A 15,234-nucleotide genomic window follows, 5' to 3' on the forward strand; every position below is an offset into this window, starting at 1 on the left:
TGAGATGATTTGTATCAACAGGCTAAGTAACGGTGTGTTTCCGACAAAGAATTTTTCCCCAATTGAACTAGGGAGAGAAAGAGATGCACGATAGAAGTGTTCTAAGAAGCATCCCTAGTGGTACAAGTTTCGTGGCTGGTTAGGGTTTCTTGTGCAATCAACCAAAACCCGCGTGGAAAAATTGGGCCTTCCCTCCCAGCAATCTATATTTTAATTCGTAAACCTTGATACATATAGGTATATAGAGGTATATGTACACGAACATACACAGCCACCGAATAACAGCAGATTGCACCGGCTTACGCCCACGCGAGCGCGCAAGGTGCAGTACACAGTTGAAATCGCAATCAAGACATCACCAACACATCCATCATTGGTATCAAAAACCCCTACACACTCATCGAGTATTTTCTATTTTTCAATTCCCCCGTCCCCCCTTTTTTTTCACCATCCTCTTGTCGCCAACTTCTCCGTGTCTCTCATCTCCCGCACACTAATGCCCACCATCGCCTCACCCAGCCCTTGGCTCAACTCCGCTAGCGCCTTCGCATCCTTAAAGTGCGTCACAGCCTGGACAATCGCTTTAGCCCGCTTCCGCGGATCGCCAGATTTGAAAATCCCCGACCCGACAAACACGCCGTCACAGCCCAACTGCATCATCAGCGCCGCGTCCGCGGGCGTCGCAACGCCTCCCGCCGCAAAGTTCACAACAGGCAACCGACCCTTCTCCGCCGTCTCCAGCAGCAGCTCGTAGGGACACTCCAGCTCGCGCGCGAAGGCACGCAGCTCCGCTTCCGCCTCAACACTGCCGTTGGGGTAGGAGAGGAGGATGGAGCGCGCCTTGGCGATCTGACTGTTCACGGTGCGCATGTGGGAGACGGCTTCGACGACGTCGCCTGTGCCTGCCTCGCCCTTTGTACGGATCATCGCAGCGCCTTCGGAGATGCGGCGGAGGGCTTCGCCCAGGTTCCGGCAGCCACAGACGAAGGGCACTCTGAAGTTGTGCTTGGTGACGTGATAGAGGTGGTCGGCTGGGGTAAGGACTTCGGACTCGTCGATGTAGTCGACGCCGACGGCTTCGAGGATCTGGATTTCGCAGGGTTTTCGTCTTTTGTTAGGGATAGGCACTCTTATTATTCATTGTTAAGGGGCGGAGGAACAGAACGTACCTGACATTCGACGAAATGCCCTATCCGCGCCTTAGCCATGACGGGTATCGTCACGGCTTCCATGATCTCCTTTATCATCGATGGGTCGGACATGCGCGACACTCCGCCTTCAGCACGGATATCTGCTGGCACCCGCTCGAGGGCCATGACGGCGCATGCACCTGCTTCCTCGGCAATGCGGGCCTATTATCATGGTTTAATCAACATCGCTTCGTCAGCCTGATTATGCATAGGGGGAATTGTGATAGTAGATCGTAAATTGATAACGGTAGTTGCGTTGGAAGGAGATGGATGCTGCCAGGGAAGAAAAGAAAGGGTCGAAATTATACCTGCTCCGCATTGACGACGTCCATGATGACACCCCCCTTCAACATCTGGGCCAGACCAGCCTTGACTTTGAAGTCGACAGGTGAGGAAGATGAGGCGGAGGCGACAGCATCGCTGCCGGTGGATATTTCTGGTGCCATTTGGGGCGGGGTGAGGGGCAGGAATTTTTTTTTCTTTTTTTCTCTCTTTTTTTTAGGACAAGGGGGTAGGCCGGATGCGTTGAGAAAGACGGATTCTGACACTCTGGGAACGCTCGAGGAATAAAAGCGAAGATTTCTGTTTCAGCCAAAAAGCCGCTGAGGATTCAAGTTGATTTGAAAAAGTAGAAAGAAGTAAAGGGCCAAAAATGCCCAAAAATGACTCGGTGAACGGTGCCGAGTTTGTGAGTCAGCCATTGTAAAAGGAAAGGCGCGCGGAAACCGATAGCGGGCAAAAAAGAGTGTATAAGCTACCAGGAACCGAATGTGCGCCAAATGTATTATTATAGTATCTATTGCTCATGGGATAGCGCCGTGACATGCTCCGGGGAAGACTTCAAAACCCCCTCCTCCAACCAAACTCCTACAGCCAAAATGGGCTGGCAAGTTGGCAACTCGAGGATGTTTCTTTCGTTTCTTGTACAGATCTGTAGAGGACAATGGGTTAGGGCTTCGGAGGTCAGGCCGGCTAAACCACCACGCCCACGGCTATCTCCGGCCACGCTAACCGGCAAAGGCTGACGGTGATTAAATATACGCTGGACTAACTGCTGCGTAAAGGTTACAGTACATAGTAGTTATAACCAGTTTCGCAACTCCAAAGGCAGGGTGCCCATGTAGAAAAATTAGGAGCTTGTTGTTGTCCCGCTTTGCGCCAATTAATTATTATTCGATGCTGTTTCCCCACAAACCGCTGCTGTGAGTTAATTTGCAGATCTGGCACTACTGGAACTAGATTGTCCAGATTCTCTCTTCAGCAGTTTCACCTTTTGGTCGGGCTTCAGAAAAGAAAAGCAAGACTAAAAACGGCGGGCTATTCGCGCTAATACCTTGCTGTCTTATGCAACACCTTCTGATAACGTCCTTTTCGGCCGATAATCTTCGGGATTATATATGGATGAAGCTTAGCTTAAGACTCTGAATTGACCCTGTTTGGTCGCATCTTCCGCGGTGGCGGCGTGTTTGCCGGATGCAATTTTGCCAAACCCAGTGGGCTTCATCGCCGGCTCTCTATCAATTGTGCATTCTGATACCGATAAATCGATTACAACTCTCTCTCTCTCTCTCTCTCTCTCTCTCTCTCTCTCTCATGGCCTGGCTCAGATGGACTCTTTTGCGTTCACGTCCTAACACTGCACACAAGAACCAGGACAATGCCGTGCGATTAAACTTTTTCAGCAGAGTATGGAAAGGCACGCGCCCTGTCGCTGTTGCGACTTACCGCTAGTTGGGGAGAGATAGGTTGATCCAAGCGCGGGTCCATGCACTTGTCTGCAAACATACTTGTTTGCTTATTGGTCGCTTCTCCCGGGGTTAGCTGGAAACACTTATGGCGAAGGCATTATCCCGAGACAATAAATGCTAGGAGATAGAACAGAACAGTGTGGATTGCCCTGTCTGGCAATCTTCCGACTCTCCAGCATTGCAGGCGTTTTTGATATTGGCGACCTGTGCAATCGAAGTGGGTCCCGTGCCTGGATCCACGGGCCAAATTCATTTCTCTCTCTATTTGTTCCACCTATCGGGTCGGTTCTCAGTTTTGGTAACCACGAGATGTGAAAATCAGCGTTCCAACACAGCTGACCAATTTCTTGCCTCTGTTTCATTACGGATGTGAAGAATTGTCGAGAATGGTACAAAGATCTCACTGTGACCCTTCAACGATCACCATTTGCAGCTAGCTCCAACCACTACCTCTCGGGATACGTCACTTCAATATTCCTAAAACTAATAGTATCCAATCCATATCCCGCCGCTAGTACTCCGATTATGAGATTCTGCGAAACCAGTCGCACGCACGCCAAACACCCACTACAATCAGGCAGCATGGTCGAACGTTCTGGCCAGGATAGATATAATACTTCAGACATTGCAGGTAGCTATTTGCCACTACCCCAACTCTTGCGCCTCCACTAAATTTGGCCCCCACCACTGCCACACTATATCCATCCATATGTTTGCTCCAAATCAATGTCTTAGATCAACCATCCATGAAACAGGTATGGTGGCAAAAGTTGCAGGTCTTCACAACCCTGCTGGATTACATGGCTGCTGGCCATATCATTTGTGATCTGTGCAAGATGTTTATGTTAGGGTTTGGGATATGTGTGGATGTTGAAGCCGCCGTATATATATGTGGGATGGAGCTAATGAATGCTATCCTTCGCTGAAAAGGATTAGAAATGAAAGAAGGAGGGTTTGTAGTTAGTTGTTTGAATGGGATTTTGTGTTGTGGTCTATGATGGGTTGAAGACAGACTACAAGGAATGCATGCTACTGGAATGGAACGGACAAACCACGTGGACCCAATTAGAGGGGACGGCTTCTGGTTTCGGAGATGGCTGATATTGTTTGCTGATTGGTGAAGGGAGCAGATGAGGAAATTGCTTTCAGGCTTCAATCGGGTCGGAAAACATGTGGATAGAATTCGGATCTACAAGAAAAGTACGGAGTGTGACTTGTACAGCACAAGAAAGCCCTGTGGTGTTGAAATACTCGTTGGCAATTTGAAGAACAAACATGAATGGGCAGTTTAGTGTTAACTCTAGATATCTAAATACTCTGAGATTGAAAGGTTCCTTGTCTTTCCGTGAAATGTCAACAACCTGCCAGGATGAGCACAAGTTCCCCAGATGTTTGTTGGAGACTCAATCCGTCTAAACCATACCGAGTAAGGCTGCCGTTATTCAGCCGAGTCTAAAAAAGCCTAAATCCACCTCCGCCCTCGCCGATGACATCAGCACCGTTCCATCTGCGCCAATCAACGGTCCAGCTCGGCACTCCTGGGACCATGCATCGAACACCCAACATCCCATTCTTGAACACATACACACAGCTTGACTAAGGGGGGAAAAGAAAAATAAAATAAAACCAAAACCAAAAATAAAAAAATGACCGCCCCGTTCCTCACCCGCTTCCTCCACCCCGCCGCCCGACCTTTCCTCTTCGCCGCCCCCCTCGGCCTATCCCTCTCCCTCGCCCTCCCGAAACAACAGCCCATTCTTTGCGACTTCGCAGGCCCTTTCGCCACCACTAGCCATTCGCACTACAGTACCAGCCCTGTGCCCAAAACAAAGCGCGGGATCCGCAGTAGCGGAGGAATCAACGAGAATACCGTCCGGCAGCTTAGTCTGGGAAGCGTGCTGGGATTGCTTGCGGGCCTTGGGTTGAGGATATTTTCGAGGGCGCTGGTGTTTGCGCTGGGACTTACGGTGTTGGGGGTTGAGGTAGGATTATGACTATTTTATTATTATTATTATTATTGTTATTTTATTTAAAAACCCCCAGTTCTAGGATTGACTTATGAATCTCATGTGTGATGCTGACTTGGGGTATTTGGTATTTATTTATTAGTGGGCAGCTTCCAAGGGCTACAACGTCGTCCCCACGCGCTGGTTGCAGGAGCGTGTTAGATCTACGAATCTGCAACGGTTTCTGACCGAGAACGTCCCGTTCAAAGTTAGCTTTGGGACCATGATGATGTTGGCTGCGTTTGCGCAGTTTTAAGAACTACTGAAAATAATAGCCCAAGATTGCAAGATCCCCAAGGTTGCAAGATCCTGCAATGGGTTTAGTTACTGAATGAAAATAGACAACAGTATGTGCGCCGTTGCCTTCGTCAATCGTATGTATAATATATATTTTCGACCACGTTCTCTAGATACAATAGGGTATCGTATGCTTGTGGATATGATATCTGCTATGGAAAGTTAAAAAAAAAAAAAAAAAAAAACGTTGTGTACGATTATCATATTCAGTCAATGATTAAATCTTCCAGAACTCCTTCCATCTCTTCTCTGGATAGTGGGATTCCAAGCATTTCCACTCCGCTGGCATCAGTCCGTGACACAATCATTTGATGATCATAGAATTCCTTTAATTGCGTACGGAACATCATCTCTGAAGAGGAGATGAATTCCTCCGAGGCTTTGTGAAACAACGTCCGCCATTCGACGGCTACTCTCTCGCCTTGGTTGGTGTCACCATCTTTCTTCATGCTTCTATCACCATTCTCCTCGTCGTCAGAAAGCTGGTGCTCCCCTAGCAGTGTGAGGATCTCTGTCACCAATAAGCGATAGAGTTTCCGCGTGTTTTCTGGAAGACTTTTCAGGACGAAGTTGACTCCGTCTTTACCGCCGATTCGGCGTACCTGGTGTCCGAGAAGGCTGTTTACCTCGTCAACGACGTTTAATTCCACATCATACGGTGCGAAGGTTGTGCAGTCGTGGAATACAAAATTGAATTGATCACGATGGCTTACATCCCACAGCAAAGGGAAATTGGGTGTGTCAGCTGTGGCTAGCATATTGATCAGAGGTATACTAGCAAGACGCGCTAACAGGGCCTGGTGAGAAGGACGCCGGAGGGGTGGTGCATCGATGGAATTTATAAAGACCATTATAGGGTGCTGCAGTGGATTATTATGTAGGATGGATTGAAGTAGCTCCAATACCTCTGAAGGTTGCGTGCCAAGTTTTGACGGTGTATCAGGCCCGAGGATTGCTCTAATTACCGTCGAAAGAATGGACCGTATCGTCGTGCTAGATACATAGCCATTCACAATTACAATCGTTGGTTGATCACTGTGCCGTTGGGACAGCCATTCTGCAAATCGATTAACGAGCCGCCTTTTTGAACCGTATCCATATATGCATATATTAAATCCCTCGCTCAGCTCAAATGCCCATTGTGGAAAGGAGTGTTCATGAAGTTCAAGTAAAAAATCTTTTTCCTTTTGGTGTGGATCCACAAATTTGCTCATCCGCTCAAAATACTCCTCATGATCCAAAAGAGATAGCTTCGCAAGCGTATTATTAGAAGTTTGTACGGGTCCCGGTCGATTTTGAAAGAAGTACCGTTCATGCGGTGGGAGATCTCCCTCAGGAGTAGGGGATCGCCGATTCTTCGCACCCTTGGGGCGTCCAGCGCGGCGCTTCGGCGTAGGTTCAGCTTTTCCAGCATTATTTGCTTTACTCGCTCCTCGCTCTTTGATTTTCTCAGCCTCGTCATCATCCCCTGATTCCAAGATAGCTTGCGCTAATTTATCTGCACCGTCCCAATCATCCTCATCATTTTGTTCTAGAAGTACGCGCGCACTTTTTCGCTTCGCTGAGCGATCAGCATTTCTTGTTATGGAAGGAGAAGGATGCACGGATTTTTTTCCAGTAGCTTTTGTGGGTGTTGCGAATAACGGTCCGGATTGCGCCTTTGAAGTCGGGGAATCTTTGGTTGGAGTATTCAGATGACGGGTAAGTTTGGCCTTGAATCCATTACTCGTGGAGGGAGGTTTTCTCGAAGGTGTCTCTGGTATGTGTGCAGTGGCTTCGTCTTTCAGGGTCGATTTAGGATCGGTGGTCCTTCGCTTTCGCGGTGTGGAGTCAAGTGAGCTGTCCCCTTTTGAAGAACCTGGTTGCTTGCGTTTCATTGTAGCCAGAGGCCATGGGAATAAGAAAAAGGCAAGCAGGTATTCACATGGCCACAGAGAGTAGAAGTAAGCACGTTAAGCTGGTAAGAAGGTCAGAAGCTGAGGATTGATTGATTGGAAACAAAAGCGGAAAGCTTCAGTCAAACCACGTGACCAGCTCAACGGCTTGACTCGATCAATCCAACCAACCAGAGCCCTTCGACGCCAGCAAGTTTCCGAGTATCGCAAGTCGCAAAAGTTCGACTCCAACACATATGAGTCATAGCAGGAAAGGAATTCAAGAGCCGGTAAGTCAATTGGATCGACTTGCGGTGTTTCGGTTGTTTTCAAGCGTCAGAGCGTCCATTGAGGGCTCAGGTTGCCGGAACCCTCACACGTCCTGTGCTTGCGTTCTACGTTCTGTTATTGTTACAACTGGCGAGTTTCAAAGTGAATATTGAGCTTGGCCTCTTGGGAATTGCAGCATTTAGCATATTGAATCACTTATATATTTTCTAAAACAGTTGCATACTCTGTTTTAGGTGCAAATCTCACTGGTTGTGCATCAAGCCGAATAGCAGAACCATGAGAAATCCGAAGTCCTTCTGTGTCGTGGCTGGCTTCGTGCGTTTGCCCAAAAGCAGCCTTGGTCAGGCCAGATATTACTCCATTCCAAATGATGTGTCCATACCGGCATCCAAGCGAAAATTTATTCCTAGTTCGGGGACATACCCTAAAGGCTTCTTGGTTGCTGGCGCCCATGCCGGCGTTAAGGAGTCAAACACACAGTTTCCCGATGTTGCCCTGATATGTTCTGAAACGCCATGTTCAGCAGCTGCGGTTTTTACGACAAACAAATTTCAAGCAGCCCCTGTTCAGGTGAGCAAGCAGGTACTGGAAAAGAGGCAGGGTACGGGCATACGGGGAGTGGTGATTAACTCTGGCTGTGCCAATGCCGTCACAGGGAAGGGGGGGCTAGAAGATGCCAAAATGATGAGCGCCAAAGTTGACGAGTGCAACGGCACGCCGTCAACTGGGCCACAGGATACTAGCACTCTCGTCATGAGTACCGGAGTTATTGGCCAACGGTAAGGCCAATCTCTTTACGCTGTTGTAGCTGATATTTATATTGCCTGCATTGCAAGAAACTTACATATCAACTTCCCAGCCTCCCAATCAAGAAAATCCTCGATGCCATTCCAACCGCCCATTCGAATCTGGCTTCAACGCACTCAACCTGGCTCGCCACCGCCCGCGCAATCTGCACAACAGACACCTTCCCCAAGCTCCTGTCACGCACCTTCACCCTCCCCTCCTCCCCAAACCGCCAGTACTGCTTAGCAGGCATGACCAAAGGCGCCGGCATGATCCACCCGAACATGGCCACCCTCCTCGGCATCCTCTGCACCGATGTCCCCATCAGTCCCTCCGCCCTGAAAGCCCTCCTGACCCATGCCGTCTCCCGCTCCTTCAACGCCATCTCCATAGATGGCGACACAAGCACCAACGACACCATCGCCCTCCTCGCCAACGGCGCCGCAGGCGGCGAGGCAATCATCACCACATCCTCCCCAGATTACGCCGCCATGCAAACCATCCTGACCAGTTTCGCGCAATCGCTCGCGCAACTAGTCGTGCGCGACGGCGAAGGTGCGACGAAATTCATCACGGTGCGCGTGTGCAATTCGCCATCGCACGCTGACGCGAAGGTGATTGCGTCGACGATCGCGCGGTCGCCGCTGGTCAAGACGGCGCTGTACGGCAAGGATGCGAATTGGGGGCGCATCCTGTGCGCGATCGGGTATGCACAGGGGATTGCGGAGGGGACGGTGGTTCCTGAACGGACGAGCGTGAGCTTTAGGCCGGTTGATGGTAGTGCGGAATTGAAGTTGCTTGTTAATGGGGAGCCGGAGGCGGTGGATGAGGAGCGGGCGGCGAGGATCTTGCAGGATGAGGATTTGGAGATTGTGGTTGATCTTGGTGGCGGGCAGAAGGGGGAGAAGGGGCTTGGGGGGGAGGAGGGGTTGTATTGGTTTTGCGATTTTAGTCATGAGTATGTGACTATCAATGGGGATTATAGGACATGAAATCGAAGAGATGGAGGGGATGGTTGCGGGGGAAAGCCCTCTTTATAGATAAATATAGAGATATTTATTGTTTCGGAAAAATTTTGTGGTTTATTGTTGAATTGCTTTCTGGATAGGTTTGGTTTGATTTTGACTTACGGCCGTGAGGCAGGAGGATATTTTGGTTTAAAAAAAACAGTACATGGCGCCATATTCTCTTTACAAGTCACGATTTGAGAAAAGCGCTCGGGTTGTGAAATATCATGATACTCGCAGTTAAATAGGTAGAGAGCAGGCATTTCGAAGTATATATACACTTGGGGGTTTTCCTGGTTTTCCTTTTTCCTAGTTTTTTCTCTCCCTCCTCTCGTTTTGCAAAAAATGAGGCCGCTCTAATATTTTTGTGATTTTTCTCCCACCGAGCCAGTACATCCATGTTACCTCAAGAAAATGGACGTGGCAAATATGTAAATAAGAGATATGCGAAGAAAAACAATGGGGATCCAAGAAGTTCGGCGAAAAGGAAAAAATATTTTTTTAAATACGGCATTCTGGTTTTCTTTTCTGCTCAGGTATATATACCTAAACACATTCCGGGGAAGAATCCCAAACATCGCCTGACTCCCCATCACCTAGGCTTTTCTGAATACCCTGCTCAAAGGTTTAACAGATGTGATAAGTCACAAGAAAAGAGTATGTATCCTAGCCATGCAACTGAAGCGAAAACAAAAAAAAAATAAAAATAAAGATAATGAGCATATATTAAGACAGGGCGGGAAAATTAACTCCCCGAATCGTCACAAAACGAGACTCGTTTAGTTTCCGGGCACTAAGCCTTTCAGGCCAGCACCGAAGTCGCCTTCTCGAGCTGCTATTTCGAAATATCCGTAGATGATACTATAAAAGCATTAGTGAAAACCGGGAATGCGATGGGAGTAGCAAACAAAAAAAAAAGAAAAGAAAAGAAAAAAATTCAGAAGACCTACGTGACAGCCAACAAGATACCAGTTCCGCTTCCAAGGGCTCCAAGCAAATCACTAGCCACAGACAAGGCTCCAATACAGGCACCACCGAAGGCAGCTGCAGTAGGGATTACACGCTTGAGTTCCTTGTACATGCTCTGCTCACGATGTCCGGCCATTACAAGTCCCTGGTCCTTCAGCTGCTTGGCGACATCGCGGGGAGCGGAGCCAGAAACTTCAATCCAGGTCTTGGAGAATAAAGCACAAGCAACCAGCATGAAACTAATGTATACAGCGGTGTGGATGGGATCCAAGAGAGCCTCCTTGAAGTTAAGCGGGGGAGACATATAGTAGGCAATTCCAGAGGAAGCATAGAGTTGAGCCGATCCACCCTCACGTGGTTCCCAGACGCCGAGGAGCTTGACAAGAAGGTTATCCGAGAAACGAGAGTAGAGCATCTGGCTGATCAGGAAAATGTTGGAGCAAAGCGCGGACTGAAGCATAATTGGCATGTTTGAGGTGTAGAAGAGGCGAATGGGGTAAGAACCGCGCATGCCACGCTGGCGGGAAGATTTTACAGGGATCTCAACGCGGAAACCTTGGAGGTATATGACGGTTGCGAAAACAAGGAGAGTCGCAAGGAGGTTCATGATATTGGGCAGATTCTGGCGGTAGAATGCTTCATGGAGGGCACGTTGCTTGTCTGACCAGGTGAGCAGCAAGTGGAACAGGGCGATGACGGCTCCTTCAAATTCCGGACCACGTCCAGTGTTGATGGTGGTGGGGGAAAACGCCTTCCAGATAATCGACTCGCAAATGTTGGTTGCGATGAAAAGTGAAATACCGCTTCCAAGACCATATCCCTTCTGAAGAAGTTCATCCAGCAGGATGACAACAAGACCAGCAACAACCAACTGAACGATCAATAGAACACAGACACCAGCACCAAGGTCACTGGGTTGGCCGTAGAGACCGGTAAGGACATACACACATGCCTGTCCAAAGGACAGGATGATTGCGAAAAGTTTCTGGGCGGTCTGGTAGAGTTCGCGATCGGTTTTGAGGTCAAGGTTAACATCGATCAGGTGGGTTCCGGCAAGAAGCTAAGCAAGTTGTTGTCAGCAAAAATGTCAAGATACGAGAGGACCAGACAGTCTTTCAATTAAAAAAAAAAAAGAGTCATACTTGGAAAACCATGCCGGAGGAGATAATGGGAGTAATACCCAACTCCATCAGAGTACCACGGTTACTGGCCAGCATCATGCGGAGCCAATAGAGCGGATCGGAGGTATCTGATGAAACAATGCCATAGAGCGGCATTTGGCTCATCACCAAGAATATGAGCAGAGTTAACTATGCGCCATCGAATTAGTACGCGAAGAGACCCATGCAATCGCGTGGAACGGCAGGATAAAACAACGTACGCCTGTCCACATCAACTTCTGGTTGAAGGGCACCTTGGTTTCGGGGGATGCCACCTCCGGGAGGAGGGGTGTGAAGGGCTTGATCAGGTCGAGGAAGCGTACTGTTGTGATTGGTATTAATTAGTAATCCGACACAGAATGAGCTGCAATCGTGGCATATTCCGGTATAGGTGGCAGGGATACTCACGGCCACTCATTGTGACGGTTTTGTGCTCGTTTGACCCTCGAATTAAGAGTAAGGAGGATGAAAGGAGCGGGAAAAAGAGGACCAGGAGGCCAGATTATGAAACCAAAGCAGAAAACACAGCAACAAAAGAAAAAAAAAGAAAGAAGGAGACGGGAAGAAGAGAAAGAAAGGAAGGGGGATGACGGGCAGAGAGGCAGAGAGAGGCAGAGAGGGAGGAGAGACAGGAGCAGAGCTGTTGGGAGAGCGAGGATGTGGACGACGACGAGGAGGACGAGGAGGAAGTTCCAGGGTTGAGGCTTTGAGTGCGCTGATGTCCCGATCGGGCCGCGCTAAGGCACTCAGGACACTGTGGTCGGAGCAGCGTCACGTGTTGCGGCTCCCCACATGTAGTTTCCATCCGTGGATTGGATCTTCCTACAATAACTCTACAACAACAGAGCTTCGACAACAACTTCAGCTTCGCCTTGGCTTCACGTATTTGCTTTCTGTTGGCTATGTCCCCTGCTAGTATTTGCCCGCAAAGGCAGGCTACTAACAGTCGTCCTCTACAATGTATCAAACCCTTTCGAGAACAAGCATGAGCTTGAAGTGTTTTACTGCAGGCAATCGGGGTATAATAAGACCAACAACGGCTTTTGCCTATATCTTTTAAGTTTATTGCCCTTCTCCATCCCTGCTTGGATGCTCTCCCGGTATTTGTCGATCGCCTGCCTGTGCCAATAGCTTTCGTGGATTCGATTACCTCATGGCCCTGCTACGAGCCTACCGCAGCTCAGCGCATATCCGGCTTGTACAAACTCAAGCAGTTCGAGGAGAAACGGTTAATACCTCACTCACTGACCAGTACTATGTGCATGCGCGTACCGCGAAACTGCCCGGGGGATTCCCAGCTCTGTTTGCTTGTCAGAGCCTCCGTATTCACGAGCGCTTGGACCGTGTTTATTGCTTGCGCAAATTGTCTGTTCTCACATTGTTCAACTGAGTATGTTATGTTAATGAATATAAAGGCATTTCCCTTCGATCATGTCTTTCTTTTCTGTTTCCTCATTCCTGGCCCATGTATATAACTGGGAAAATGTGTCGATGATTTTCTTCCAACTTTGGAATTCGTGGAACCCGGGATGCGTTTGTGATAATAAGGTATCTCGCATTTCCATATTATATCTTGGTCGAAGCTTTGAAACGACATTCTATATTACGTTGTTTTTAATTCCCATCAAACCTATTAGCCTGCTGCTAAAGGTACTTTAAACCCTCGAAGTTTTTCATTATCTTTATCAGCGCCATCTGTAATTTGGAAAGTACCCTACCCTGTCCATCATATATTCGTCGTTGGCTAGTTACCTCGCTATGTTCATTTTGCAAACCCTTTCCGCAGTAGCAAGTAGACTAAAGGTGAGTCCTCCTACTCCAGAAATGTTGACGCATGCACTCATAGACTTAGTTACCATCATACAAACGAACCTCACCATCGTTCCAAGCATCCGACCATATCCGAACTAGTTCCACGGCTGGCAAAATAAAAACTCGAATAACCCGCCTATCGTCCCGGAGCTGGCGCACCCAAAGGCCTTTGAATCGCAAGGCAGCTACGGAATTGGTGTATGAAGCCTCCTCACCTGGCGCTTCACATTGCCACTCAAACCCGCTTACTTCATCGGACATTTTCAGACATGCAAATGATTCATCCTCTGAATTTTTGACTCAGGTATACGAAGCCTCTAACATTGCGGAAGAGGTTTCCATCACAGATGACCCCTCTTCTCCCGTTGAGGTTTCAACCAGGCCTGTAATCCAACCCCGCTACGACAATCCCGCTACCCAAGATGACGACATAGAACGAGGAGGCATGGTACTCTTCTGTGCAGCTAACACAGCTAGTCCAGTTGACTCTCCTCTTGTGCTGACGCAGCAAGAGCATGCGAGTCAGATCGCAGCATTAATAGGCGAGAATGCAAAACTAAGAGCTGTTGTCGACGAGAGAGACAAGTGCATGGAGCAGCTGGAAAGTGCTCGCGAAGATATAGCTAACTTGAAACTTTTCAGCAATACCTGGCGTGATAGATTCTTTACTAAACTTAAGGAGGCTGAGCAACTGCGACTGGAGAGGAATAATAACTTTGAAATCGCTGTCAAAAATTACCAAAACGCTCAGCTCGAAGAGATGCGGCAGGCAATGGGAACTTATGAATCCCAACTTACGAAAGTGAGAGAAGAGCTCAAGTCCCGTTGCCAGGAGATTGACCACCTGCGTGAGGAGAACAAAGACATGGAGGAGAGCTCCTTGAAACAGTTCCAGGAGTATCACGATCTGGCGCAAGATAAAGAGGAATTACAAAAACAATACAAGCTCCTCGAGGTGCAGCTTCAGGATAATAGAATCGACAGGCTCAGGTTGATGGAGAAGATAGAACAGCTGGAGGCTACTGAGTTGGAATTAGAAGCTAGATTGACTGCGGCCGGGATTTCAACACGCGAACATGCCGAGCGGGAAGAGGAACTTGAACGCTGCCTCTTCGCCAAGAACTTGCATACTGAATATAATGAGTGTGTCGGTGAACTTCCTGACTTACAGGAAGACTCCGACTAAAAGACAAATTTATCGAGCGCCAGAAGATTTTCGGACAAGTCATTGTCACGGCGTTTGTCACGGCGCTCATCACGGCGCTCATCACTTTAGCCAGCGGTAATAGAAAATCGCTTGAACTACAACTTCCAGAGCTCGTGATGGAAACACTCGATTGAAGAAAAGAGCTTGCGCGTCCGGCTCTTGTCTTCCATGCCAAAGGCCCTCCTGGCTGTGGCGGCAGCAGGCAGGCGGAGAGGGAAGAGGAAGGTATCGAGTACTATGCATGAAGATTTCCCATTCATTCTTTGCTGTCATCCTTGAGCCTTTCTACCACGCCCCGTATTTGAAAAGGTATATTATGGTATTTGCCCCGTTGCCCGGCCGAAGATATGGATTATTCGAGTTCTTTCTACCCCTTCTGATGCCGGTTAGTATTTCTCAAGAAAGAGCAGAGCGGGTTTTCCGTCTTAGGAACTTAGTGACCGTTGTTCATTTCTTTGAACTTTAACTTTTTCACGAACTTCGTCGCTCAATGGCCTCTTGATGTTATGTTTTTATCCAGCCCGCGCGCCTCGTTTTTGTGGGCATCCATTCACTAAACGCAATTGAGACAGAGCTGGCAATTTCGGAGTCATTCTTCTCGTATTCTGTGATCCGTGCCTGTGGGCTTTTTTTTTTTTTTTTTTTTTTTTTTTTGCCCTTCCTGGGAGATGCAAGTTACATCGTTCTGTTTGCCTTACCTCTGCCGGTATGACTTTCTATATAGGTTGGATATTAGTATTAGTATACACGTACGGTAATACATCATGTTGTCTTGCGTTTTGAGGGCTTACTTGTTCAATAACTATTTGATTTGGCTTGTTCGTTTTTGTACTAACGAGTAGGAAGTTTGTTGCTCGGATTCAGACAATATTTATATATAGTTATAC

At 48.3% G+C, this 15,234-nt stretch overlaps 6 protein-coding genes across 6 annotated transcripts; 3 read left to right on the forward strand and 3 right to left on the reverse strand.

Moving 5' to 3' along the window:
• Window positions 1–185: 185 nt before the first annotated feature.
• On the reverse strand, window positions 186–1,636 carry HCBG_02092 (pyridoxine biosynthesis protein pyroA; the record flags this gene model as incomplete). Its single annotated transcript, XM_045429141.1, has 3 exons — window positions 186–1,086; window positions 1,170–1,352; window positions 1,499–1,636. The coding sequence occupies 3 exons, from the start codon at window positions 1,634–1,636 to the stop codon at window positions 445–447; spliced, it is 963 nt and encodes a 320-aa protein (XP_045290927.1).
• A 2,948-nt stretch (window positions 1,637–4,584) lies between these two features.
• Window positions 4,585–5,200, forward strand: HCBG_02093 (uncharacterized protein; the record flags this gene model as incomplete). The annotated part of the gene is made up of 2 exons (XM_045429142.1): window positions 4,585–4,920; window positions 5,048–5,200. The coding sequence occupies 2 exons, from the start codon at window positions 4,585–4,587 to the stop codon at window positions 5,198–5,200; spliced, it is 489 nt and encodes a 162-aa protein (XP_045290928.1).
• A 247-nt stretch (window positions 5,201–5,447) lies between these two features.
• HCBG_02094 (origin recognition complex subunit) lies at window positions 5,448–7,154 on the reverse strand (the record flags this gene model as incomplete). The annotated part of the gene is made up of 1 exon (XM_045429143.1): window positions 5,448–7,154. The coding sequence occupies one exon, from the start codon at window positions 7,116–7,118 to the stop codon at window positions 5,448–5,450; it is 1,671 nt and encodes a 556-aa protein (XP_045290929.1).
• Window positions 7,155–7,682: 528 nt separating this feature from the next.
• HCBG_02095 (arginine biosynthesis ArgJ) lies at window positions 7,683–9,184 on the forward strand (the record flags this gene model as incomplete). Its single annotated transcript, XM_045429144.1, has 2 exons — window positions 7,683–8,185; window positions 8,266–9,184. The coding sequence occupies 2 exons, from the start codon at window positions 7,683–7,685 to the stop codon at window positions 9,182–9,184; spliced, it is 1,422 nt and encodes a 473-aa protein (XP_045290930.1).
• A 232-nt stretch (window positions 9,185–9,416) lies between these two features.
• On the reverse strand, window positions 9,417–11,988 carry HCBG_02096 (protein transporter SEC61 alpha subunit; the record flags this gene model as incomplete). The annotated part of the gene is made up of 5 exons (XM_045429145.1): window positions 9,417–10,060; window positions 10,150–11,228; window positions 11,311–11,478; window positions 11,550–11,650; window positions 11,737–11,988. The coding sequence occupies 5 exons, from the start codon at window positions 11,744–11,746 to the stop codon at window positions 9,979–9,981; spliced, it is 1,440 nt and encodes a 479-aa protein (XP_045290931.1).
• Window positions 11,989–13,086: 1,098 nt separating this feature from the next.
• On the forward strand, window positions 13,087–14,481 carry HCBG_02097 (uncharacterized protein; the record flags this gene model as incomplete). The annotated part of the gene is made up of 3 exons (XM_045429146.1): window positions 13,087–13,131; window positions 13,445–14,291; window positions 14,330–14,481. The coding sequence occupies 3 exons, from the start codon at window positions 13,087–13,089 to the stop codon at window positions 14,479–14,481; spliced, it is 1,044 nt and encodes a 347-aa protein (XP_045290932.1).
• Between the last annotated feature and the right edge of the window lie 753 nt (window positions 14,482–15,234).

This window comes from Histoplasma capsulatum, assembly GCF_000150115.1.
Source record: "Histoplasma capsulatum G186AR genomic scaffold supercont2.2, whole genome shotgun sequence".
In the NCBI taxonomy this organism is placed as follows: Eukaryota; Fungi; Ascomycota; class Eurotiomycetes; order Onygenales; family Ajellomycetaceae; genus Histoplasma; species Histoplasma capsulatum.